Source organism: Sceloporus occidentalis, unplaced genomic scaffold (genome assembly GCF_023333645.1).
Source record: "Sceloporus occidentalis isolate IW3139 unplaced genomic scaffold, rSceOcc1.0.p SCAF_79, whole genome shotgun sequence".
Classification (NCBI taxonomy): Eukaryota; Metazoa; Chordata; class Lepidosauria; order Squamata; family Phrynosomatidae; genus Sceloporus; species Sceloporus occidentalis.
The window spans coordinates 2,271,523-2,291,517 of NW_028317059.1; the positions used below are offsets into that span (position 1 = coordinate 2,271,523).

General features: G+C 42.4%; 1 protein-coding gene across 1 annotated transcript; it reads left to right on the forward strand.

Annotated features, from left to right (window-relative positions):
- The first annotated feature begins 7,720 nt into the window (after positions 1-7,720).
- LOC149285403 (DDB1- and CUL4-associated factor 1-like) lies at positions 7,721-19,784 on the forward strand. Its single transcript, XM_089495395.1, has 21 exons — positions 7,721-7,735; positions 8,055-8,168; positions 8,867-9,004; positions 10,150-10,620; positions 10,733-10,834; positions 12,407-12,565; positions 12,937-13,116; positions 13,315-13,524; positions 14,060-14,229; positions 14,679-14,803; positions 14,907-16,164; positions 16,276-16,474; positions 16,708-16,790; positions 16,919-17,003; positions 17,441-17,674; positions 17,947-18,040; positions 18,156-18,260; positions 18,392-18,465; positions 18,569-18,670; positions 18,857-19,139; positions 19,726-19,784. The coding sequence occupies exons 1-21, from the start codon at positions 7,721-7,723 to the stop codon at positions 19,782-19,784; spliced, it is 4,260 nt and encodes a 1,419-aa protein (XP_089351521.1).
- The last annotated feature ends 211 nt before the right edge of the window (positions 19,785-19,995 follow it).

The window sequence follows — 19,995 nt, forward strand, 5'->3', positions numbered from 1 at the left end:
ATAACTACAGATAAAAACTATGGAGTTGAGGGGAGCCACATGTGGCTCTGTGTCACTACGCTTGTGTCCTGTAAACAATCTGCTTTCCATCTATCATGTGGGTGTTCAAGGCTAAATGCTTATGTGTGGAGCAAAAGCCATGGACAAGAAAGCCACCTAGAAAATGGTGAAGGGCCACCATGCACAGGAACCAGCAGTCATTCCAAGAGGAGAGAATAACGGTATGGTGTACCAGATTTGATCATCCCTAACAATCCGCAGCCTCTAGAAAACTTTAGCGTCCTCCATACACGGCACAAGAGGCATTTTTGAACTTCCAAATTGACCTTTGTCCCCTCCTACCTAACTTGTTTGATAATGTTATTTTTGATCGGTCCCATCTTAGACTCGACGTGTCTATTCATTTGAAAAGAGTCCATCCTTGTCAGCCTGAGTATCTTCGATCTTTCGGTTTGTAGCAAGGTCTGGTTTGTTGTAGGGTATGCCACAATGCAATGCCATCAGCTTTTACTCACGCTAAGTGACCCATGCTCAAACACAAAACTTGTCAGACTTCTGTAACTATTGTATCATGTTTCCACCTGAAAAAGGGTCAGGTATCTTTTCCATATGAAAGGAAGGCAACCCTACGATTATTTGCCATCATTCAGGTGATCGGGTTCTTGTACAGCAGGGTGCTAATCTGGCGTATCCATAGGGAAGTTTCCGTTAGGAACAAATAAACCCATTTATTTTCTCTCTCTCGTCAATGAAAGGTTGAACACCTGTAGGGTGTTGATGGGGATTAGTAGGTTGACCCATTATATATTTTTTTAACGTTATTTTTTTATTTACAAAAATCATTCTTTTGATATTGTACATTAAATGTTCAGTGAGAGGTTAGAATGCTGGACTGCACTGATCGGAGTTTAAAGTCCCACGCAGGAGTGAATGTTCAGATACTCGGCTGTACACAGAGGTCGGTGAGTGTGTGTAGTACATGTCAGACTATATTAATGGCAGTGCGGAGAAAGGGGTTTGTGACATTTTACTGTGAAGTGATATATAAACAACTGATCTGCTTCTCCAGGCCTACAGTGCTTTGAGACGCATGGTGTTCTCTTTGACGACCAAAAGTAAAAGGCAACATGCATTTTGGCCGGTGACGGTTCCTGCAAAAAAAAAAAAAAAAAGCGTGTCAATCAATTGAGAGATCTGAACTATATGTTCTTTGTGAAAATAAGAGCCTTACTGATCAGGCTGTAAGGTCATCCTTTTGTGTGAATGGAAGCCACGCTAAACATCACAGATTATGTCAGATCATCCTATCCATATTCTGCTTTATTCAGTTTTGTTTGAGAGAAAAAAAAATCTATTTTTTTTTTGACATCTAGAAAAACCCTCAAATGAGAGAGTTGGCTGCTACATTGAAAATTGATATTTAAAAAAAAAAAATGCTTACAAGAGACTAAATTGTTCCTTAATCAATTATTCTGTTGTACACGGTTACTCTTGATCAAATGTCGATGAGGAATATTATTTCTAGGTGTCTCCCAAAGAGATGCATGGAGCCTGATGCAGAGAACAGCGTGGTTTGGTGGGTCCACAACCACAATATGTCGTCATTTTATTACGGGAACCTTATTGCAGCCTTTATAGACACGGCCGTCACCTCGCGCAAGTTCCTGTTCCTGTCACTTCAGGTGACTTTGAATTTTATAAATTCATAGTAGGGCGGAAGGATAACCTACTATTAACTCCCTCTATTTTGTAAAATGCAATTTATAGGGATGTTAAAGACCGCGGCTGTGAAAGTCTATTGCGTTCAGTGATTACAATGCGATGAGATAAGGCAAAGTTTCTTTTCATCAGGACAGGGATCCCTCACACCAGCGCTCTTTAGTATAATTACCCTTTAGATCGCAAGCCTCTCTGGGTTAGGATAGTAAACATCGAGCACAATCAAGGCCAAGTTCATGTGTCGTTGGGAGACTGCATGAGTTGCGTTACTAGAGACTCTTTGGAATATCAGGGCAGTTATTCGTTGCGAGGACGGTCACCTGTTTATAAATATCCTATTTATTTCTACTTTCTTGTGTCCCATGTCATTTTTAAAAAAAACCAAACATATATATGGAAAAAATAATGACAAGTTACTCGAGGATGTCATGTCGATAAGGCTAAATGACTACCTTTTTTTTTTTTGTAAAATAAATGTTAAATCTGAGAAAATGGAACAAAAAAAGTGTGGTTGTGTTTTGATCTCTCATTATTGCATACATTGATTTCTGAACATAAAAAAGGGTTATTGAAATAAATAGGCCTAGACATGATATTTATAAGAACCTCTAATATCTTTTTTAGTGGACTAGCTTTCAAAGATCTCGGTTATTCCCCACCTTGGGCTTTTTTACTCTGTTTAACACTATAAATGCAGCATGAAAAACAATAAACTTAGTATCGTAAAATGCCCAAATCCTTCCCCAAAACCATTTATTGTTAAATTTAGTATCGTTCATGTATTTTCTGAGAATGCCTAATTGTCACGTGGCACAAAAGCATACAAATAAAAAAAAAAAATGCTTGTTTAAGGGTTTTTGTGATTAAACCTTAAGAGGAAAGAATAAATTGACATCTAACTTTGAAAGGTTAAATTTGACAGAACCCATCGAACCATCAAGTCTGCCTATTTTTCCTGATGTATAGACTCGGACCTTAATTAGTCTTCGATTTTAAACTGTGGCTTCTTCTAACATTTCTCCTTTGAAACAAACTTTCCGATTGCACTCTGGTAAATCCCTTTAAGTATTTCAATGTTTTTATCACATCTCCCCTCTCTTTTCTCCCCCAATTGAGATTCCTCGGTCTTTCCCAATATTTTTTATCCTAGAAACCATTCGCTGTTTTAGTAGCCCTCCTCTGCACTCTCTCCAGTGTGTCTGTCCTTCCAGAGCCGTGGTCTCCAGAACTGTAATGAATGAGTATTCGCGACTGACGGAATGAATCTGTGAATGAATGAGTGTGTGTGTGTGATAGCCTGGATGTGTAAGTGGGGGGAAGCATGGCATAGGGTGGCTGTAAGTGATGTGCAGACCCCGTACTGCTGGCAGCATCAATACACAAGGGGGGCAGCTAGCCAGGTTTCCGCATGTACTGGCTGACTTGGCATGATAGGAGTGTGATTGCTAACAGCAATCAGTCCTATCATGGGCAGATTCCAGCATGCACCGCTTGCCTGGGCATGATAGGAGTGTGATTGCTGTCAACAATCATCTATAAGTTATTGTATTTTTTTGTCGCATTTTGGTGTTACTTAATTTTAACAAAAGTGTGGTTAACACATCAAAATTTAAAAAAACAAAAATCAACTATATATATATAGTAAATTTTTTTGTCCAATTTTGGTGTGTTAACCAGTTTTATTAAAAGTAACACCAAACAAAAAAGTACAGTAATATTCATTTTTATGTGATTGTTGACAGCAATCACACTCCTATCATGCCCAGGCAACCAGTACATGCTGGAATCTGGGTATGCCTGAGATTTCTGTTAGTTATATATATATATATATATAACTAACATTGTTATTAAACTTTTTGTACATTTTTGGTGTGGAACTTACTTTTATTAAAAGTGGGGTTTTTTAAAAATTATTTTTAAAGGTGGGGGGGGGGTCATTTTTGGCTTTGGCTAAATGAACCCTGAATTTTCAGTCCACAATTTTTATTTTGGTGCATCCCTAGAATAAATAGAACTATTTCATTTTTACTTATTCAGAATCCTGAATTTGTAGTCCCAAAACTTTCTAGGCCCAGAAATCAGTGAGAGGAAAAGTAAAGGTTTTGTGTCATTTTCTTTATTTTAATCTGCATATTTTATTAAAGGCCATATTTTCTCACAGTGAAAAATGAGTGTGGCCCGCGCACGTATACAATTCTGATGAAGTGGCCCACTGCAGAAAGAACACCCCTGTTATAGCCCCATCCCCTAAAAGAAAGGCATCCTTCTGGAATATGTAGCTATAGTAGCCTATAGTCGTAACCACACGCCTAAAATAACTGATCTGATAAGTTAGGGGATATCTCAGCATTTGCTCAATCTATTTAAGGCTAACTGTAATATTAATTCGGTGCTCTGCATAACGGGTCGTGAGTGTGCAAACTACGGAAATTGGCGCAATAGACATGGAAACTAGTGGAGTTGCTTCTCCCTCTCTCTCTTTTGCACCATATTCCCTGACTGTACGACGCTCGCTTTGCCACTCACAAGATGGCGGATGTCGCATCGAGAACTACATTACCCATAAATCAGCATGTAGATGAACCCTTTGGTCGCGAGGGAAAGCTAGGGCGCGCGGGTCTATGACGTAGAAAGTAAGCGCCGCCATAGCCCTGGATGTGGGAGAGCGTGAGAAGAGAGAGAGAGAGAGGCGCAGTTAGAGAGACATACAGGCAAACAAGACAAGAGGTACTGGCAGCGGGAGTGTTCGGAGAGAACAGGCAGGCGGAAAGTGTGGTGGCAAACGGGGAAGCAGGGGAGAGGCATGGAGCAAAGAGACACGGCAATGGAGGGGGGGGCATGTGGAGTGTGGGTGCCCTCTCGGTGTGGGAGTAAACTTCCACGGTGGAGGTGTACCGGGTAAATAGAGGGATTATAGAGAAGTGAGCGCAGTGCACGGGTTTACGTGCTAGTGGGTAACACGAGTGGTACCGAGACACGCTATGGAAGGTGAGGGGCAGGTGGAAGGGGTAGATGTGTCAGAGAGAAGAAACGGGGTATTTAAACCAGCGGGAAATTTGAAAGTGATACTCTGGGCCGCCGGTGTTTTGACGTCCGTCCTCGCGGCGTGAAGTGTCAGGTTGGTCAGTATAAAAAAAATCAACAAAAAAAAACCCCACCTGATGCACTTATATACGGGGGGGGGTGATTTGCTTCTGAAGCTATAGTCTTGATGCCCCTCTACTTGCCCTTTAGGAGAGGAGTGTGGGCTGGGGTATGGTCTTTATAAGGAAGAAACACTGCGCACACACATAGGATATCATTTTTTAATTAGCGAGCTATATTGTGTTTATGCGCTTTTATGTTATGGTAACCTGAAATGACACCTACAAAACAGGTTGTTCCAAAGTGATAACAAACCAAAAATGTATGGGGCGCAGGAACATATATAGGAAAAAACCAAAATGGAAAACAACACAATATAGTGTAGATTGTACTTCCAATATTAGTGATTAAGTGATATATTGCACTCACAGGAAAGAGGCAAATCCAACCCTTCAATATGGACTGTAAAAAGGCTTTAATATTCTTCAATATGTGATCACAACAAAATCTTCAGTGAATACTGTCCTGTGATGTGTATGGATACGGCCTGACATTTTATTGTCTCTCTGTGTTGTTGAACACGTTTATAAAGATATGTGAAAGCTGCAACCTGTACATAGTTCTTTTTATATAACTTATGTAAATACACTCTGATGGGGTAGATGCATAAAGTGTATGATGTAATTAGTGTGCATATTTATGGTTATGGCCTTATCGCCTAGCAACCACTATGCATACTTGCTATACATTTATTCAGGGTGCAGAGATCTCATATATGTGAAAGTAAGTACTGGCACCGCGGTGTCTGTGTGACAGCCCGAGAAGAAGGAGAAAGACAAACATGCCGAATGAGTTACTGGCAACAGAAATGTTCAGAGAGTGCAGATAGAGGAAAAGTTTGGTATGGCACTCAATCGGTTAAAGCTCCTCAGGGTCAATACAGTGGGCATTTCTATGTCTTATGGACTATTTTTCAAACGTATTGTGTTTGTGGCTCTTTGTTTTTGTAAAGTACTTTAAATCCACCTGTTGGAAAAGCTGTGTAATGTTTTGAAACATGCAATATTTCGGTAGCTCGTGAAGTTTAATTCCCGCGGTGTTTTGTATAACGGGATACGAGCTGACCCGCAGGATTCTCCTAAAGGTTCGGGTTATGTGCCGATCTAGCAGGAGCTCTGTTACTGGAAGCAGCTTCCTCTTGCCAGCTTTCCATAGGGTTTACGTTGAACCGCTATGTGTTCGGCTGTGGCGGGGTCCGTATGGCTTAAGTCTGGGAGAGCTTTATGTTAGTTTTAGTACGTTTGTGAGTTGATAACAGTCACACTTTCACTGACTGGAAACGGACCAAACATATCTGTGTTTATAAGAGAAATGTCCAAGTAGATATTTAGTTACTAGACAAGCTCTCCTTTCACATTATCTCCCTTCCCTCCATAATCCTTTAGCTCACCTTTCCCAGTCCCTCTCCTGCAATACTGTGCAGCTGCTCCCTCCATACCTCTTGTGTAAGACATCCTGACTCTCTCTAGATTGTAAGCTCTTTGAGCGGGGCCCTCCTCACCTGTTCTTTCTGTAAGTCATATTATGTTATACACTACGTTATGTCATGTCTTCCCATTGTACAGTGCTACGGAATATGATGGTGCTATATAAAACAGTAAATACTAATAATGGAATAGAAATACTGTGTAAAGGGTTGGAAAAGTCTCATCTTATTCTTTAACCCCTTTGTCGCGTAATGTAAGATGACCGGCCTAACGCAAGCCTATTTCTGTAAGCTTTGACACGTAGCGTGCTGCCTGCTGATTGGTGCAGATCCCTCAAACTCTTCTCATCACTCTGTATGTGGGGTATGAACAGAGAATGATGGCATCTGTATACTCTGCAGCGTTCCCATAGTGTTTAACTTCTGTGTTGCGTGAGAGGCCTTGTATATTCGAAAATGTCTTTGTAACAATAGTTGTAAAGGCAACCTTTATCCCAGAAAACTGTCATCTTGGGCCATCTTTATGGCTGTAATGTGGGAAAAATACACTTTGTGAAAAACTGCTTCTCTAGTTTCTTTACATGCTTTTTTTTTTCTCCATCATACTTGTAGTGTTCATAAGAACCAAATTACTGAATTTTTTTTGTGATATTGTAAGATGAGCAGGCAAAGTTAGCCATGTATTTTCAGTTGGCCCTTGGATCGCTGAATCTTTCCCTGTCTGGCAGTAGGCGACGCTCCTGCTGATTTGACTAATTTGTGTAGGTTTCTTCCTCCATAAACAGTTTAAGAAGCTGTCCGCATGTGCAGCACGTGCTCAGATGTCTATCGGCGGTAATTGGTCAAGAAGAGTTACGCAATCATCGGTTTTCCCCTTGCAGGTGGCCTCCCTCGTCACCCTGTGCCCCCTCCCTCTGTCTGTCTCTCTGCCTCCCTCTAGAGGTAATTAGTGGCATTGCGTGTAGCATGTGTAGTCTGCACAGTGGACTTGTTAGGGGTTTTCATTTTAAAATTATGATTTTGTGCTCACACGTCTGTGTAAAATGAAATAATGTAAACTGAGACTATTTTCATAGAAACAGATTCCTTTTAAGATCTTTATGAAATCTTTATCCTTTGTTTTAGCTATGGCTGCTAGCGGGACTTATGTGGACTCCAAGTCAGAGTTAACAGCCCTGCTGGAGCAGTGGGAAAATGGGCATGGAAGCGGCAAGGATATGGTGCCCATCCTAACCAGGTGAGACCCTCCACCAACGTCACAGTAGAGATACAAAACTTGATGGCAAAGGGCTTATGTTTGTGTGCACGTTCATGTGTCAGGAATTGTCATCGGATAGACTGACCTCTCTGTGCATCTCTCCACCCTTAGAATGTCTGAACTGATTGAGAAAGAAACAGAGGAATATCGCAAGGGAGATCCTGATCCCTTTGATGATAGACATCCCGGTGAGGCAGTGACATTTGTTTAAGCAAATGCTTGTTTGCTCCTATGGTGACCAGTAACCCCTTTATTACTATCCTTATGTGTTGCCTTTATTTCCACTCACAACTATTTTTCTCTTAGGCCGTGCAAATCCAGAGTGCATGTTAGGACATCTCCTGCGCATCCTCTTCAAAAACGATGACTTCATGAACGCAGTATGTCATGCACTCCATTTGTTTGTCTCATGAGTGATCTGTGATTTTAAGTGTCTTGAGCTTTTTTCTTTATCTTTTTCTACTGTTGTCCTCAGCTCTTGTGTTTAACGCTCTCCATTCTTATTAGCTCGTGAACGCTTACGTCATGACGAGCAGAGAGCCACCTCTAAACACGGCAGCTTGCCGCCTTCTGCTGGACATCATGCCGGGGCTAGAGACTGCTGTTGTGTTCCAAGAAAAGGTGAGATTCCAGCTACTTGTTGCAGCTGATGTTTTTATAAGGCACCCGTTCTGGATAAAAAAAGAACTTAACTGACACAGAATTTTCTGCAGAATCTTAATTCTTCCTCCGTGATCTGACATTTCTTGCCACCAATTGGTTGCTTGAGGCTGCCAGTTAGTAAATAAATCTTTACATATACGATCTAAAGACACCCCTGCATGCAGCGTTCAGCTGAGCTAGCACTGGAGCCATGTGCATCATGTGCAGAGAGATGTATTCGGCTGAATACATCTCCTGCAGGACATTTACCTTGGCGTTGGGGAAAAAATTGACCCCACACACATTTAAGTGCACCACACACCTATCATAGGCGTTATGATACGTCATAGCCAAGTGCATATGATGGCTCTAGTGTCCCTTTAGGTGTTTTGAAAGGCTCAGATAGGCCTGTACATCTCAACTGTGGAAGGTTCCTGCTATGGCTAACTCTGTTTCATATCACAGTGATTTACGTTATAGTCACAACTCCAGAATTTACTTAATGAAGATAGTTACATTTTGTTTATAGGGTTCATTTAAATAGTAACAGTAATCTTTTCATTGATCGCTTGTGTAAATATTTGTTGATCTTGCCACTTTGTGAAATACCAGTACTGCTCCTTTTGCAAATTAGTGATCATAATGAATAGTAATTCTTTTTTATGTATTGATAATAGGAAGGCATTGTGGAGAATCTCTTCAAGTGGTCTCGAGAAGCAGAGCAACCCCTCCGTACCTACGCTATTGGTCTGCTTGGCGGAGCCATGGAGAATCAGGATATTGCAGCCAACTACAGGGATGAGAATTCAAAAATGGTTAGAATGGCTTCACACTGTAGTTGTGCTGAAATGTTCCAATTTTTTTTTTGTTTACGAACGACTCGAAACACCAAGTCTGAAATCAGATTACCTTCAATTTAATTTTATTTATTTTACTAAGATTCTTGTGCGGCTGTTGTATCCATTATATGGCCGATACGGGTGTACTGCCACACACAAGATTGCATTGCATATCTGTTTCTCCAGTGAATACACTGTGCATGTATTAACATTAAGTTTAATGAGGTAACAACTCAAAGGGGACAGCAACTTTAAAGTGGAATAAAGCACCTACCCCCATTTTTATATGGGGGGGGTTGTAGTTATGATATATATAATTTCCCAACAGCCATCATTATCTTAATGTAATTGATCCTTCGCATGCCGCCAACACATTAACTCCCACAGTCAAGGTTTAGGAGTTGGACCCAACAGACCCTAAATGTGCTGTTGTCATGGAAGTGTATGGAGATTACTAGAAATGAAATGTTTATGCAATGTTTTGCTTTTCTATTACTTGAGTCATTGTTAGTGGCTGTATAAATACATGATTCAATTATGAACATTAGTGATGGTGACGTAAAACTTGCTATGCACGCTACTCTAGACCATTCGTTCTTTTAGGAGTGTCTTTTCTTTGCCACTGCGGTCCCGGTGTCTTTTTCAGCTGTTCTTGCAGAAACTTGAAACTGCCCCTTCTGTAAGGGCACAATGATGTCCTTTTACACACTGATGGACTTTGTAATAATGTAGAAATAATGTCAATTATTGAACCTTGATGACAACCTGAACTTCATATAGGGGGAATGGTTGATCAGGTACAGACCACCATAAAGACTAACAGTCAGTCCTTGCAACACTTGTACACAGGTACCAGGTAAGGTACCTGTGTCCTCTTGATAAGGACATAACGTTAAAATGATCATTTATTAGAATGTTTTCTGTATAGTCTCCAGAAATGTGAGGCATTTAGAAAAACCAAAAAAAGTTTGTCCAATTCTGATTGAAAAATAAGCATGAATATAAAAAAGCATGAAAGAAATTTTGAGCGCAGTCTCCAAGCAGAGTATTTATGGGCTGTATAACTTGTGCAATGTGTCCTCTGGGTAAACCTTCTTGTGCACTAAACGTATATATTTTAGGTGGCCCTAGTGCTGCGGAGGCTGCAGGAGCTACAGTCTCAGGACACCAACTGTAAGCAAGAAGTGAAGCGTATAAATCCCCGCCGGCCCGTTAATGAGCCTCTACTCCCGCTTGATGAGGAGGCAGTGGACATGGATTATGGAGACACACCGCTGGATACTGGTCCAAAAGATGAACAGATTGACCTGTCCTTCCAGTTGGAAACTAGTCCTGGCTCAGAGGTCCTGGTGAACTCTGGTGGGCCTGTTCCCCGAAAAAAAGCAAAAGTGGATCCTGATGCACAACGCAAGGTGAAACAGAAGCTTTCTTTCTCGGAGCCTGAGCGAGCACCAAGTGAATTGTCAAACAGCAGCTGGTCAGAGATGTCTCTGTGGGTCATTGGCACCAATTACAGCCTGTATCCTCTTACTCCAGCCATAGAACAGAGGCTGATATTGCAGTACCTCACCCCGCTGGGAGAGTACCAGGAGGTAAGAAAGTAGAGGGGCTCAGCGAAGGCATTTAAATTCCTGAAATATTTACTTTTGATAAGAATATAACAAAGTGCTATGATCATTGCCTGTCATTTTCCGTCTATTGCAGTTGCTCCCCATCTTTATGCAGCTGGGTTCCTGGGGGCTGATGATGTACTACATTGACCTGAAACGGACACAAGATGTACTGCTCACGTTTGAGGCACTCAAGGTAAAGTGGTGGGAAGATGAACTTGCAGATATACAGTACTGTAAATGCTGTAAAGTAAGAATGCGTTCAAAAACAGACATGTTAATTCAGGTTGAGTGTTCCTTATCCAAAATACTTAGGACCAGAAGTATTTCACATAACACATAATTTCAGATAACGGCTCCGGGGTGCCGGCGCTGCAATGACGCCAAAGAGGAGACAGGGCAATACTCTACAGGCTACAGGAGAGGTCAGACACCAGCAACATTAGCTTTTCTGCAAATACCCTGCCCCCACCCCCCAGGCATGAGTAGCCCTTGTCTGAAGAAAAAAAAAAATGATTTTAAGTTAAGTGACTCAACCTGTGTGAAAAGAACATAAATCTAAATCGGATCAATATTTGGTGTTACCGATTCTAGGTACACTCGACAGCAACTCGACAGGTAGGTTATTCCAAACATCTTGCAGAACGAGCTGCAGTTATTCAGTGGATTTAAGCGCCTCAGTTGATTCTCTATCTTCATATAATCCCAGACAGACTTGATGTTGAGATCAGTACTATGTGGGAGCCAAACCATTTTTTCCAGGGCTCCTTGTTCTTTAGGCTGAAGATAATTATTAATGACTTTGGCTGTCTATTTTGGGTCGTTGTCATGCTGCAGAATAAATCAGATGCCCCATTGATGATATTGCCTGATGGGTAAGTATCTGCCTGTACTTTCAGTGATAATTCTGACCGAATCCCCAATTCCATTTGCAGAAATACAGGGCCAAATTTACAAGGAACCTCCACCGTGCTTAATTGTTTCCTGCAAACACTCACTTTTTGTACTACTCCTCATGCCTTCGACAGACAAACTGCATCCTGCTACAGCTAAACATTTCACATTTTGACTCTGAGCACCTGCCGCCATTTTCTGCCTCCGTCCCAGTTCCTGTGTTTTCTTTGTTTTTGTCAGAGGAATGGCTTTTTGCCTGCCTTACAGACCACTTCTGACCAGACTTCTACAGATAGTAGATTGGTGTACCGGGGTCCCGCTCTTTTCTGCCAATGCTGAGCTGATGACACAATTCCAAAGGGAAGCAACCATGATGTCTTTCATCTGCTGCATTGTTTCCTTGGCCAACCACTGTGTCTATGGTACTCAGCATTGCCTGTTTCTTTGTGCTTCTTCAAAAGAGTTTTTACAGAACATCTGGAAACCTCTGTCTGCCTGGGAGAAATCTGGCTGATGAAGTGTAACTGTCTTGTTGCTGTACTGTGTCTTGCCATGGTGTATGGCTTTTGACATAATGTCTTCAGCAACCTCACCTGTGTGCCTACAAAGTCCCTGGCTGTGTGCAGGTGTACTTTGGTAGTAAATTTAGTAAAAAATCGAAATCAAAAATTGGTTTGATTTAGATTTTTCTTCTGTTCGCTCACTTTGCATTTTGTGGAATAATAAAAATAAACTATTAACATGTCTATTTTTGAAAGTATTCTTACCTTAAACATTTTTCACAGCTGTGTCTGTGTCTCTCTTCATAATAATTCTTGCTTCTTCTCTAGTTCTCAATTTTTTTTATTTCCCCCTTTTTTTTTTTCCTAAACAGCACTTGGCATCTCTTCTCCTCCACAACAAGTTTGCTGCAGAGTTTGTAGCACACGGAGGTGTTCAGAAATTGCTAGAGATCCCTCGTCCTTCAATGGCAGCTACTGGGGTTTCAATGTGTCTTTACTACCTATCCTATAACCAGGATGCCATGGAAAGGGTAAGTTGCATTTGTGTCTGCCTTTTTTTTTTGTTTGCTGCTATGGAATGAAGTTGACAGATCTTTTACAATTCAATACAATAACTTTCTCATATGAAAAAAGCCAATTTTACTTAGGTGACTCGTGTTGCATCCATTTGTCTTTTATAATACTTTCCAATTAATGGCTGTTCAGCAAAGTGTGTACCATCAAGAGGATTATCTCTAAATTGGATTTTAAAACAAAAGACTGATACTGTAACCTGTATGTAAAAAAAAAAAATGGCATGTTATTACTGTTATAATGGCATGAACTGGTATTTCAATATGCAGACCTTACTTGCTTATTCATACACAGTGACTCATGTGCACTCCTTTTGGGTATCTGATAGGTGTGCATGATACCGCACAAGGTTCTGGCAGATGTAGTGAACTATACTCTCTGGCTTATGGAGTGCTCCCACGCTTCAGGCTGCTGCCACGCCACCATGTTCTTCTCCATCAGCTTCTCATTCCGCGCTGTGCTGGAGCTCTTTGACAGCCAAGATGGACTGCGGCGACTTGTTAACTTGGTAAGGAGGAGACCATTTGGCAAGTCCTAGTCATGTGTGATGTTTAACGGGGTTTATTGAGGCACGAGAAAAACTCAGCTTCGAGGATAAGGTCTGGTGCGTGTTCTAGGATAGGGTTATATAGTTAATTGTGTGTGTCTGGTATATCCTTCTGTCTCACTATTCCATCTCATTCTCGTACCTCTTCTCTTTTTCCAGATAAGTACCCTGGAAATACTAAACTTGGAAGACCAGGGCGCCCTGCTGAGTGATGATGAGATTTTTGCAAGTCGTCAGACCGGGAAGCATACCTGCATGGCTCTGCGCAGATATTTCGAGGCACATCTCGCCATCAAAGTGGAACAAGTAAAACAATCATTGCAACGTACGGAGGGGGGACTACTTATACACCCTCCACCCCCTTATAAGGTTAGGATTTGAAAACCGTTTCAGTTTCTAATATAAGATTTAGTTAACTTTATACATAATGTTTTTTTCTTGTAGTGTAACAAGTGATCATGAAGATTTTTTTCTTGTCCGAATGCAATGCGCCTCAGGCTGCTTCCTTAAACTATGTTCACCCAGAAGAATTACATTCTGTTCTTCGTGTTTGACGCTTTACCCCTTTAATTATTGTATGCAAAGGTTGCTGGTCTGCATTTAAGATGCCCCGAAGCCTTCCCCTTAGATGTAGCCATACAGTCATTCCTTCCTTTGTGTTGTATATGTGTTTTTAATGTCTCCAGTAGTGTAGGATTGTCTCAAATGTAGCCCGTTAAGCATTATCCTTTTAATCTACCAGTCTTTATGTTGGGTAGCAAACCAGAGTTTCACGGTGTTAAAAACTCCATCCGGGAGTTCAGGCTGTAATGAGTTAGGGCCAATTGTTTTTTGCTATAACCTTAACCGATGCTTTTACTTAATCGATGCAAAGTTAATTATTGTCCCCTTTTCACGACCCAAGGCATGCACATACACAAGAGATCAAATTGTGGAGATGATGGAGTACCTGATAGAGTTTGGCCCATCTCAGTTGTACTGGGAGCCTGCTGAGGTTTTCCTTAAGCTTTCCTGTGTGCAGCTCCTTCTGCAGCTCATCTCCATCGCCTGCAGCTGGAAGACATATTATGCTCGGTGAGTACTGAGTGAGACGTTGGCAAGGGGAAAGTTGTTTAAACTATTGCTCTGAGTTAAATATACCGGCTTAGATAATAGTACAGCTTTCACTAGGATTCCCCTTAGCAAACATGTTAGGAAAAAAGTTGCTATAAATTATAAGTAGCGCCAGCTGCCTCCATCAGCAGAATATTCTGCATCCTTCTCCATATCCTTTAAGCATGAAGCTTCTGTAGCCATTGTAAAAAAAATTAGGCATACTATCAGGATAGAAATCATCCATAGCTCTTGGGCCCCGGGACAGTGGACAACTTTACTTCATCTTGGACAAAGATCATGTAAGAGTTAATCTGAAAATACGGGCAGGCAGGATAAGGCGCTTATCTGCCATCCAAGTCTGTTTCTGTGTATCAGACCCTAGGTGATTCACCAAGATCTGTCTTCTTTAACCTCTCCCCCATACACAGGAACGACACCGTTCGCTATGCTCTGGACGTTATTGCTATCCTCACAGTAGTGCCCAAGATTCAGCTGCAGCTGGCGGAATCTGTAGATGTGTTGGATGAGTCTGGATCCACAGTCTCAACTGTAGGTAAGCAGGAAAAGAGCTTCGGCCGCATGAATTCTTCCTTTATATAGAAGTCATTGCTTAAAATGAAGAGCTGTCCTAGAACGTAATCTCATCTCTCTTTTAGGAATGAGCATTGTTCTGGGTGTTGCCGAAGGAGAGTTTTTCACACACGATGCAGAAATCCAGAAATCTGCACTACAGATTATCATTAATTGTGTTTGTGGTCCTGAATCCCGAATCTCCAGCATTGGCAAGTATGTTTCCGGCACGCCTCGCCGCCGGACCTTGGCTTGCTCTCCCTTTCAGCATGGAAGAGGAGTCGGCGGGGAGTCCACGCTTGCTAAGATGTGGAATGTTGTTCAGGCCAACAATGGCATCAAAGTCCTTCTGTCTCTCCTTTCAGTCAAGATGCCCATTACAGATGCTGATCAAATTCGGGCATTGGCCTGCAAGGCCCTGGTTGGTATTAGCCGTAGCAGTGCTGTGCGGCAAATAATTAGCAAGCTTCCCCTTTTCAGCAGTGGCCAAATCCAGCAGTTGATGAAGGAGCCCCTACTTCAGGACAAGCGCAGTGATCATGTTCGCTTCTGTAAGTTTGCCGCGGAGTTGATTGAACGAGTGTCTGGCAAACCATTGCTTATGGGAAGTGATGTGTCCTTGGCACGGCTGCAAAAGGCAGATGTGGTGGCGCAGTCTCGCATTACCTTTCCAGAGAAGGAACTGCTGTTGCTGATACGAAATCACTTGGTGTCCAAGGGTCTACATGAAACTGCTACCACGCTAACTCGCGAAGCTGACCTTCCCATGACTGCCGCTTCTCATACCACGTCTTTTCTGCCAGCTGTTGCCGCTCAGCCGTCCACCTCTTCACCGGTTTCTCTTCCACGCACCCCACGCATACCTGGTCGTCTCTCTGGCACTTCCCTGTGCGCTCATCCACCTGCTAGACCTCCACTGCCACCTTGTTTGGCTTCACCTGCCCCTGTTCCTTCGGGCTCCCCGGTCATTGGCCGCATCAGCTTTGTTAGAGAGCGTCAGTCACCCTGCAATGGCAAACGAGCGCGTGTATTGAGACAGAAGTCTGATCATGGTGCCTATAGTCAGAGTCCAGCTTTCAAGAAGCAGCTGGAGCGGCATGCCCCATCACCACCTACCCTGGACAGCATCATGACCGAATATCTGCGGGAACAACATGCTCGCTGCAAGAACCCCGTTGCCATCTGCCCCCCTTTCTCGCTCTTCAGTCCCCACCAGTGCCCTGAGCCCAAGCAATGCAGACAAGCACCTATTAACTGCACTTCTCGAATGACCCGCCGCGCTGCCTTTCCCAAATATGGTGGAGTGGATGGGGGTTGCTTTGACCGCCATCTTATTTTCAGCAGGTGAGGGTTAAATTAGCAGATACTTTGATATACTTTTTTAACGTTAAAAAATGCTCAATTATTTTAAAGGGAGCCCGTGATGTACTAATAAAACATCCTTTCCCCTTTTAGGTTCCGTCCGATATCTGTGTTCCGGGAATCCAACGAGGATGAGAGTGGCTTTACGTGTTGCGCGTTTTCTGCCAGAGAACGATTCCTGATGTTGGGCACATGCACGGGGCAGCTTAAACTGTACAATGTGTTCAGTGGGCAAGAGGAGGCCAGCTATAATTGCCACAATTCTGCCATAACACACCTGGAACCATCCAGGGTAAGGAGCTGTGTAGCTATTTAGTATTGCTGTTCCACTTTCGTTATGTGCTGTGTGTTCCTCGGAACGTGTTGGCTCTTCCTTTTTCTTTCTGCTCTTCACGTCTATCACATGGCTGTCTCTGCTACTATTTCCACTTTTGGCTTCTGGGTCTGATAAAACTGTGCAATTTCTGTCCCCCCCCCCCCCCCCCCCCATTTCTTCTCCTCATCTGATATCCCTTCTCTCGTTAGGACGGGACCCTCCTCCTCACAGCGGCCACTTGGAGTCAGCCTCTCTCTGCCCTTTGGGGAATGAAATCCGTCTTTGATATGAAGTAAGTGTAAAGTGTGACGGCTCAGGGGCTGCTAGTAGCTGAAAAGCAAGGATGGTTTGAGTTTAGTGGTTTGAGTTTAGTGGTTGGCTGATATTTCGTTCCTTTCATCCTCGCTGTCTTACTGCCAGGCATTCATTCAATGAGGATCATTATGTGGAATTTAGCAAACTATCCCAGGATCGGGTCATAGGCACCAAAGAGGACATTGCTCATGTGAGTACATTCTATAACATTCTGTATAATATATAATACATTCTCCAGCTAATTGCTGCAAAATAAAGAGTTAACATGCATTGTAAAAACGCCGTTCCATTTTTCATTGCTTGCTTTCACGCCACGTGGCGAGTGTCCCCAGCAAAAAAAACCCCAAAACCCACAAATGTGCATAAAACAAACCTTTACCCAGATTAAATCATAACTTCTAGAAAGAGTTTGGGCATTCAACAGTTCTAGGAATTCTGTAATTATAAAACATTTAAACATTTAGGCTGTGAATGTTCCTATATTTGAGCTCAAGTAAGTTCTCTTAAACCAGCTCTTTAAGTAAATTTACTGGTAAGACACGCTGTTAGTGAATACGGATTATATGAACAAGCATGGCTGCGCTGTCCGTTATTTCTGTCTCTCTGACCATCATTTGGTTCCTGCAGATTTATGACATCCAGACGGGGCAGAAGCTGCTGACTTTGTATAACTCGGATCTGGCAAATAACTACAAACGCAATTGTGCCACCTTCAACCCCACAGATGACTTGGTACTGAACGATGGCGTTCTGTGGGATGTGCGCTCTACCCAAGCCATCCACAAGTTTGACAAGTTCAATATGAACATCAGTGGCGTCTTCCACCCCAATGGCCTTGAAGTTATCATAAATACTGAGATTGTATCCTTCATGTAGATAAATCTGTCTTGGGGCAGATTCTAGCTGCTGTTATTGGACGTCGTTGAGTGGCGTTTCTTGTGTAATACTGACTTTTCAGGTTGTGTGACGATATGCACGGTGTAGAAGATCGGGGTGAAAAGGGTTATTTTGAGCCCCCTACCCCTTTTTTTTTATTTGTTGACTTTGGTGCTAATATTGACCACAAGTAAAGGATTTATTGTCTACTTGAAAATATTATTTGGCTTTGTCGGTTTCCTTAACCACTCCTTTAGTGGGACCTACGTACCTTCCATCTCCTACACACGGTGCCTGCTCTGGATCAGTGCCGCTTAGTCTTCAATAACACTGGGACTGTCATGTATGGCGGTGAGTGATTCTCCTTCTTCATTATTCTCTCATGTCTGTGCGGTATCTCCATTTAATATTATTACAAATTATCTCCTTGGGACCTTTTACGCCTGTGTGTCCTTTTTGTTTTTAGCCATGCTCCAGGCGGACGACGAGGATGACCTTTTAGAAGAAAGAATGAAGAGCCCATTCGGTTCTTCCTTCCGGACCTTTAATGCTACAGATTACAAACCAATTGGTGAGTCTGTGAAATTTTGGGGGTTGGATTTTGTCCCCCTCCCCCTCTATATCCTTTTCATATAAATAAGTTGCACATTAAACTGCTTTCGCCGTTATGACTTTAACTTGCGTGCTTCTGTCTCTCCTCAGCCACCATTGATGTGAAGCGCAACATATTTGACTTGTGCACAGATACAAAGGATTGTTACCTGGCAGTCATAGAGGTAAGATTTGGGCTAAAACACTTGGGTTTTACATCTTTTTGAAATGAAGGTTTGGGTTTTGTACATATCCATACTGTTTATCTTCCCCATGCTCCTGCGATAGAATCAGGGTACAATGGATTCCTTGAATATGGACACTGTGTGCCGCCTGTACGAGGTGGGGAGGCAGCGACTGGCAGAGGATGAGGATGAAGAGGAAGATCAGGTGAGTTAACATTTCTTTAACGTGGACCATAATGTTTAGGCAGAAAAAAGTTTGACAATCATGACCCAAATCAGCAAACTGCAATCTTCTTGAGGTAAAATTGCCAGCATTAAACCAAGGCTAGTAAGCGGGAGAGGCAGGTACTGCAGTCCTTTTGAATTTGAAAGACTAAACTTTTGCTCTCAGGAGGAAGAGGAGCAGGAAGATGAGGAAGATGATGATGATGACGACGACGATGACTCTGATGATCTTGGTCCCCTTTTGGATGCTGAGCTGGAGGAGCAAGAGGAGGCAGGAGAGCAGGCAGGAGAAGATGGAGAAAACGATTTTTCTCCTTCTGACGATGAAGAATTGGCAAACCTTCTGGAGGATGAAGACGATGATGATGGCGAGGATGTAGATGTAGATGAAGAAGGTGATGAAGAGGACTCTGACTTCGACCCAGAGGTGGAGCTGATACTGGGAGATTGTGAGTAACAGCTGTCTGTAGGGAATACCTGCACTTAGCATGGCTACAGACCTTAACATCTAAAGATGGAGGCACTTGGTGACTGTTATAAGTCGCAACAATTTGCTAACATTTGGCCAAAAGAGCCCTGTTACATTTTCCAAGTTTTCTCTCACCAAAACGTCTTAAACTTTATCATTTTAATACTGATTTATGTGCACTGGTTCTCAGGCAAGCCATGGAATATATGTTTAGCGTGTTTCTAGAAGTGGATTAAATGTTTAATGAAGCTTGTAGCCACATGCTGAGGACTTCTGCTCAAAATGGATTCCTTAACACTCTACAGATTTCCAACCCTTAATGCATCAGTAAATTGCATTGCTGACCCGTTTGTTTTACTAGGTAGGATATCCCAGTAATCCTGCAGCACCATTATATAGAAAGCTCAGGTATTCCTATTATACCATCAGCTGTCACGTGTAGTGAAGTTTAATTGGGGCATAAAGTCATTTGGGTTGTTTCAGCAGAGATGCTACCAAAGTAATTTAACATCTTCATGCCCTGTGTGTGTAATTTCAGTGTTCTATGATTTCATTTCTCTCCACAGCGGACAGTTCGGATAACTCCGACCTGGAAGATGACATTGTTCTAGCCCTGAACGAATGAAAACATTGGGGTCTTTGTCCTTTGTACACAGGGTGTTTTCCTTCTTGGAGGACGCTGAGCACATACCAGCCCTGAGTGTTATTAAAGGAAGGTATTAGGCAGCAGAGAATCGTATAGGGGTATTAACCCTTACATTTATCCATAGGCACCACTTCTTCCTTTATGCTTCTGCGCTCATGATCCCAACTCCAAGATGGACATTTTTTTGGTA

Coding starts and splice junctions, on each gene's coding strand:
- LOC149285403 (XM_089495395.1), top strand. Junction 13,525..14,059: donor ACCCTCCACCCCCTTATAAG/GTTAGGATTTGA, acceptor TCACGACCCAAG/GCATGCACATACACAAGAGA. Junction 14,230..14,678: donor TGGAAGACATATTATGCTCG/GTGAGTACTGAG, acceptor CCCCATACACAG/GAACGACACCGTTCGCTATG.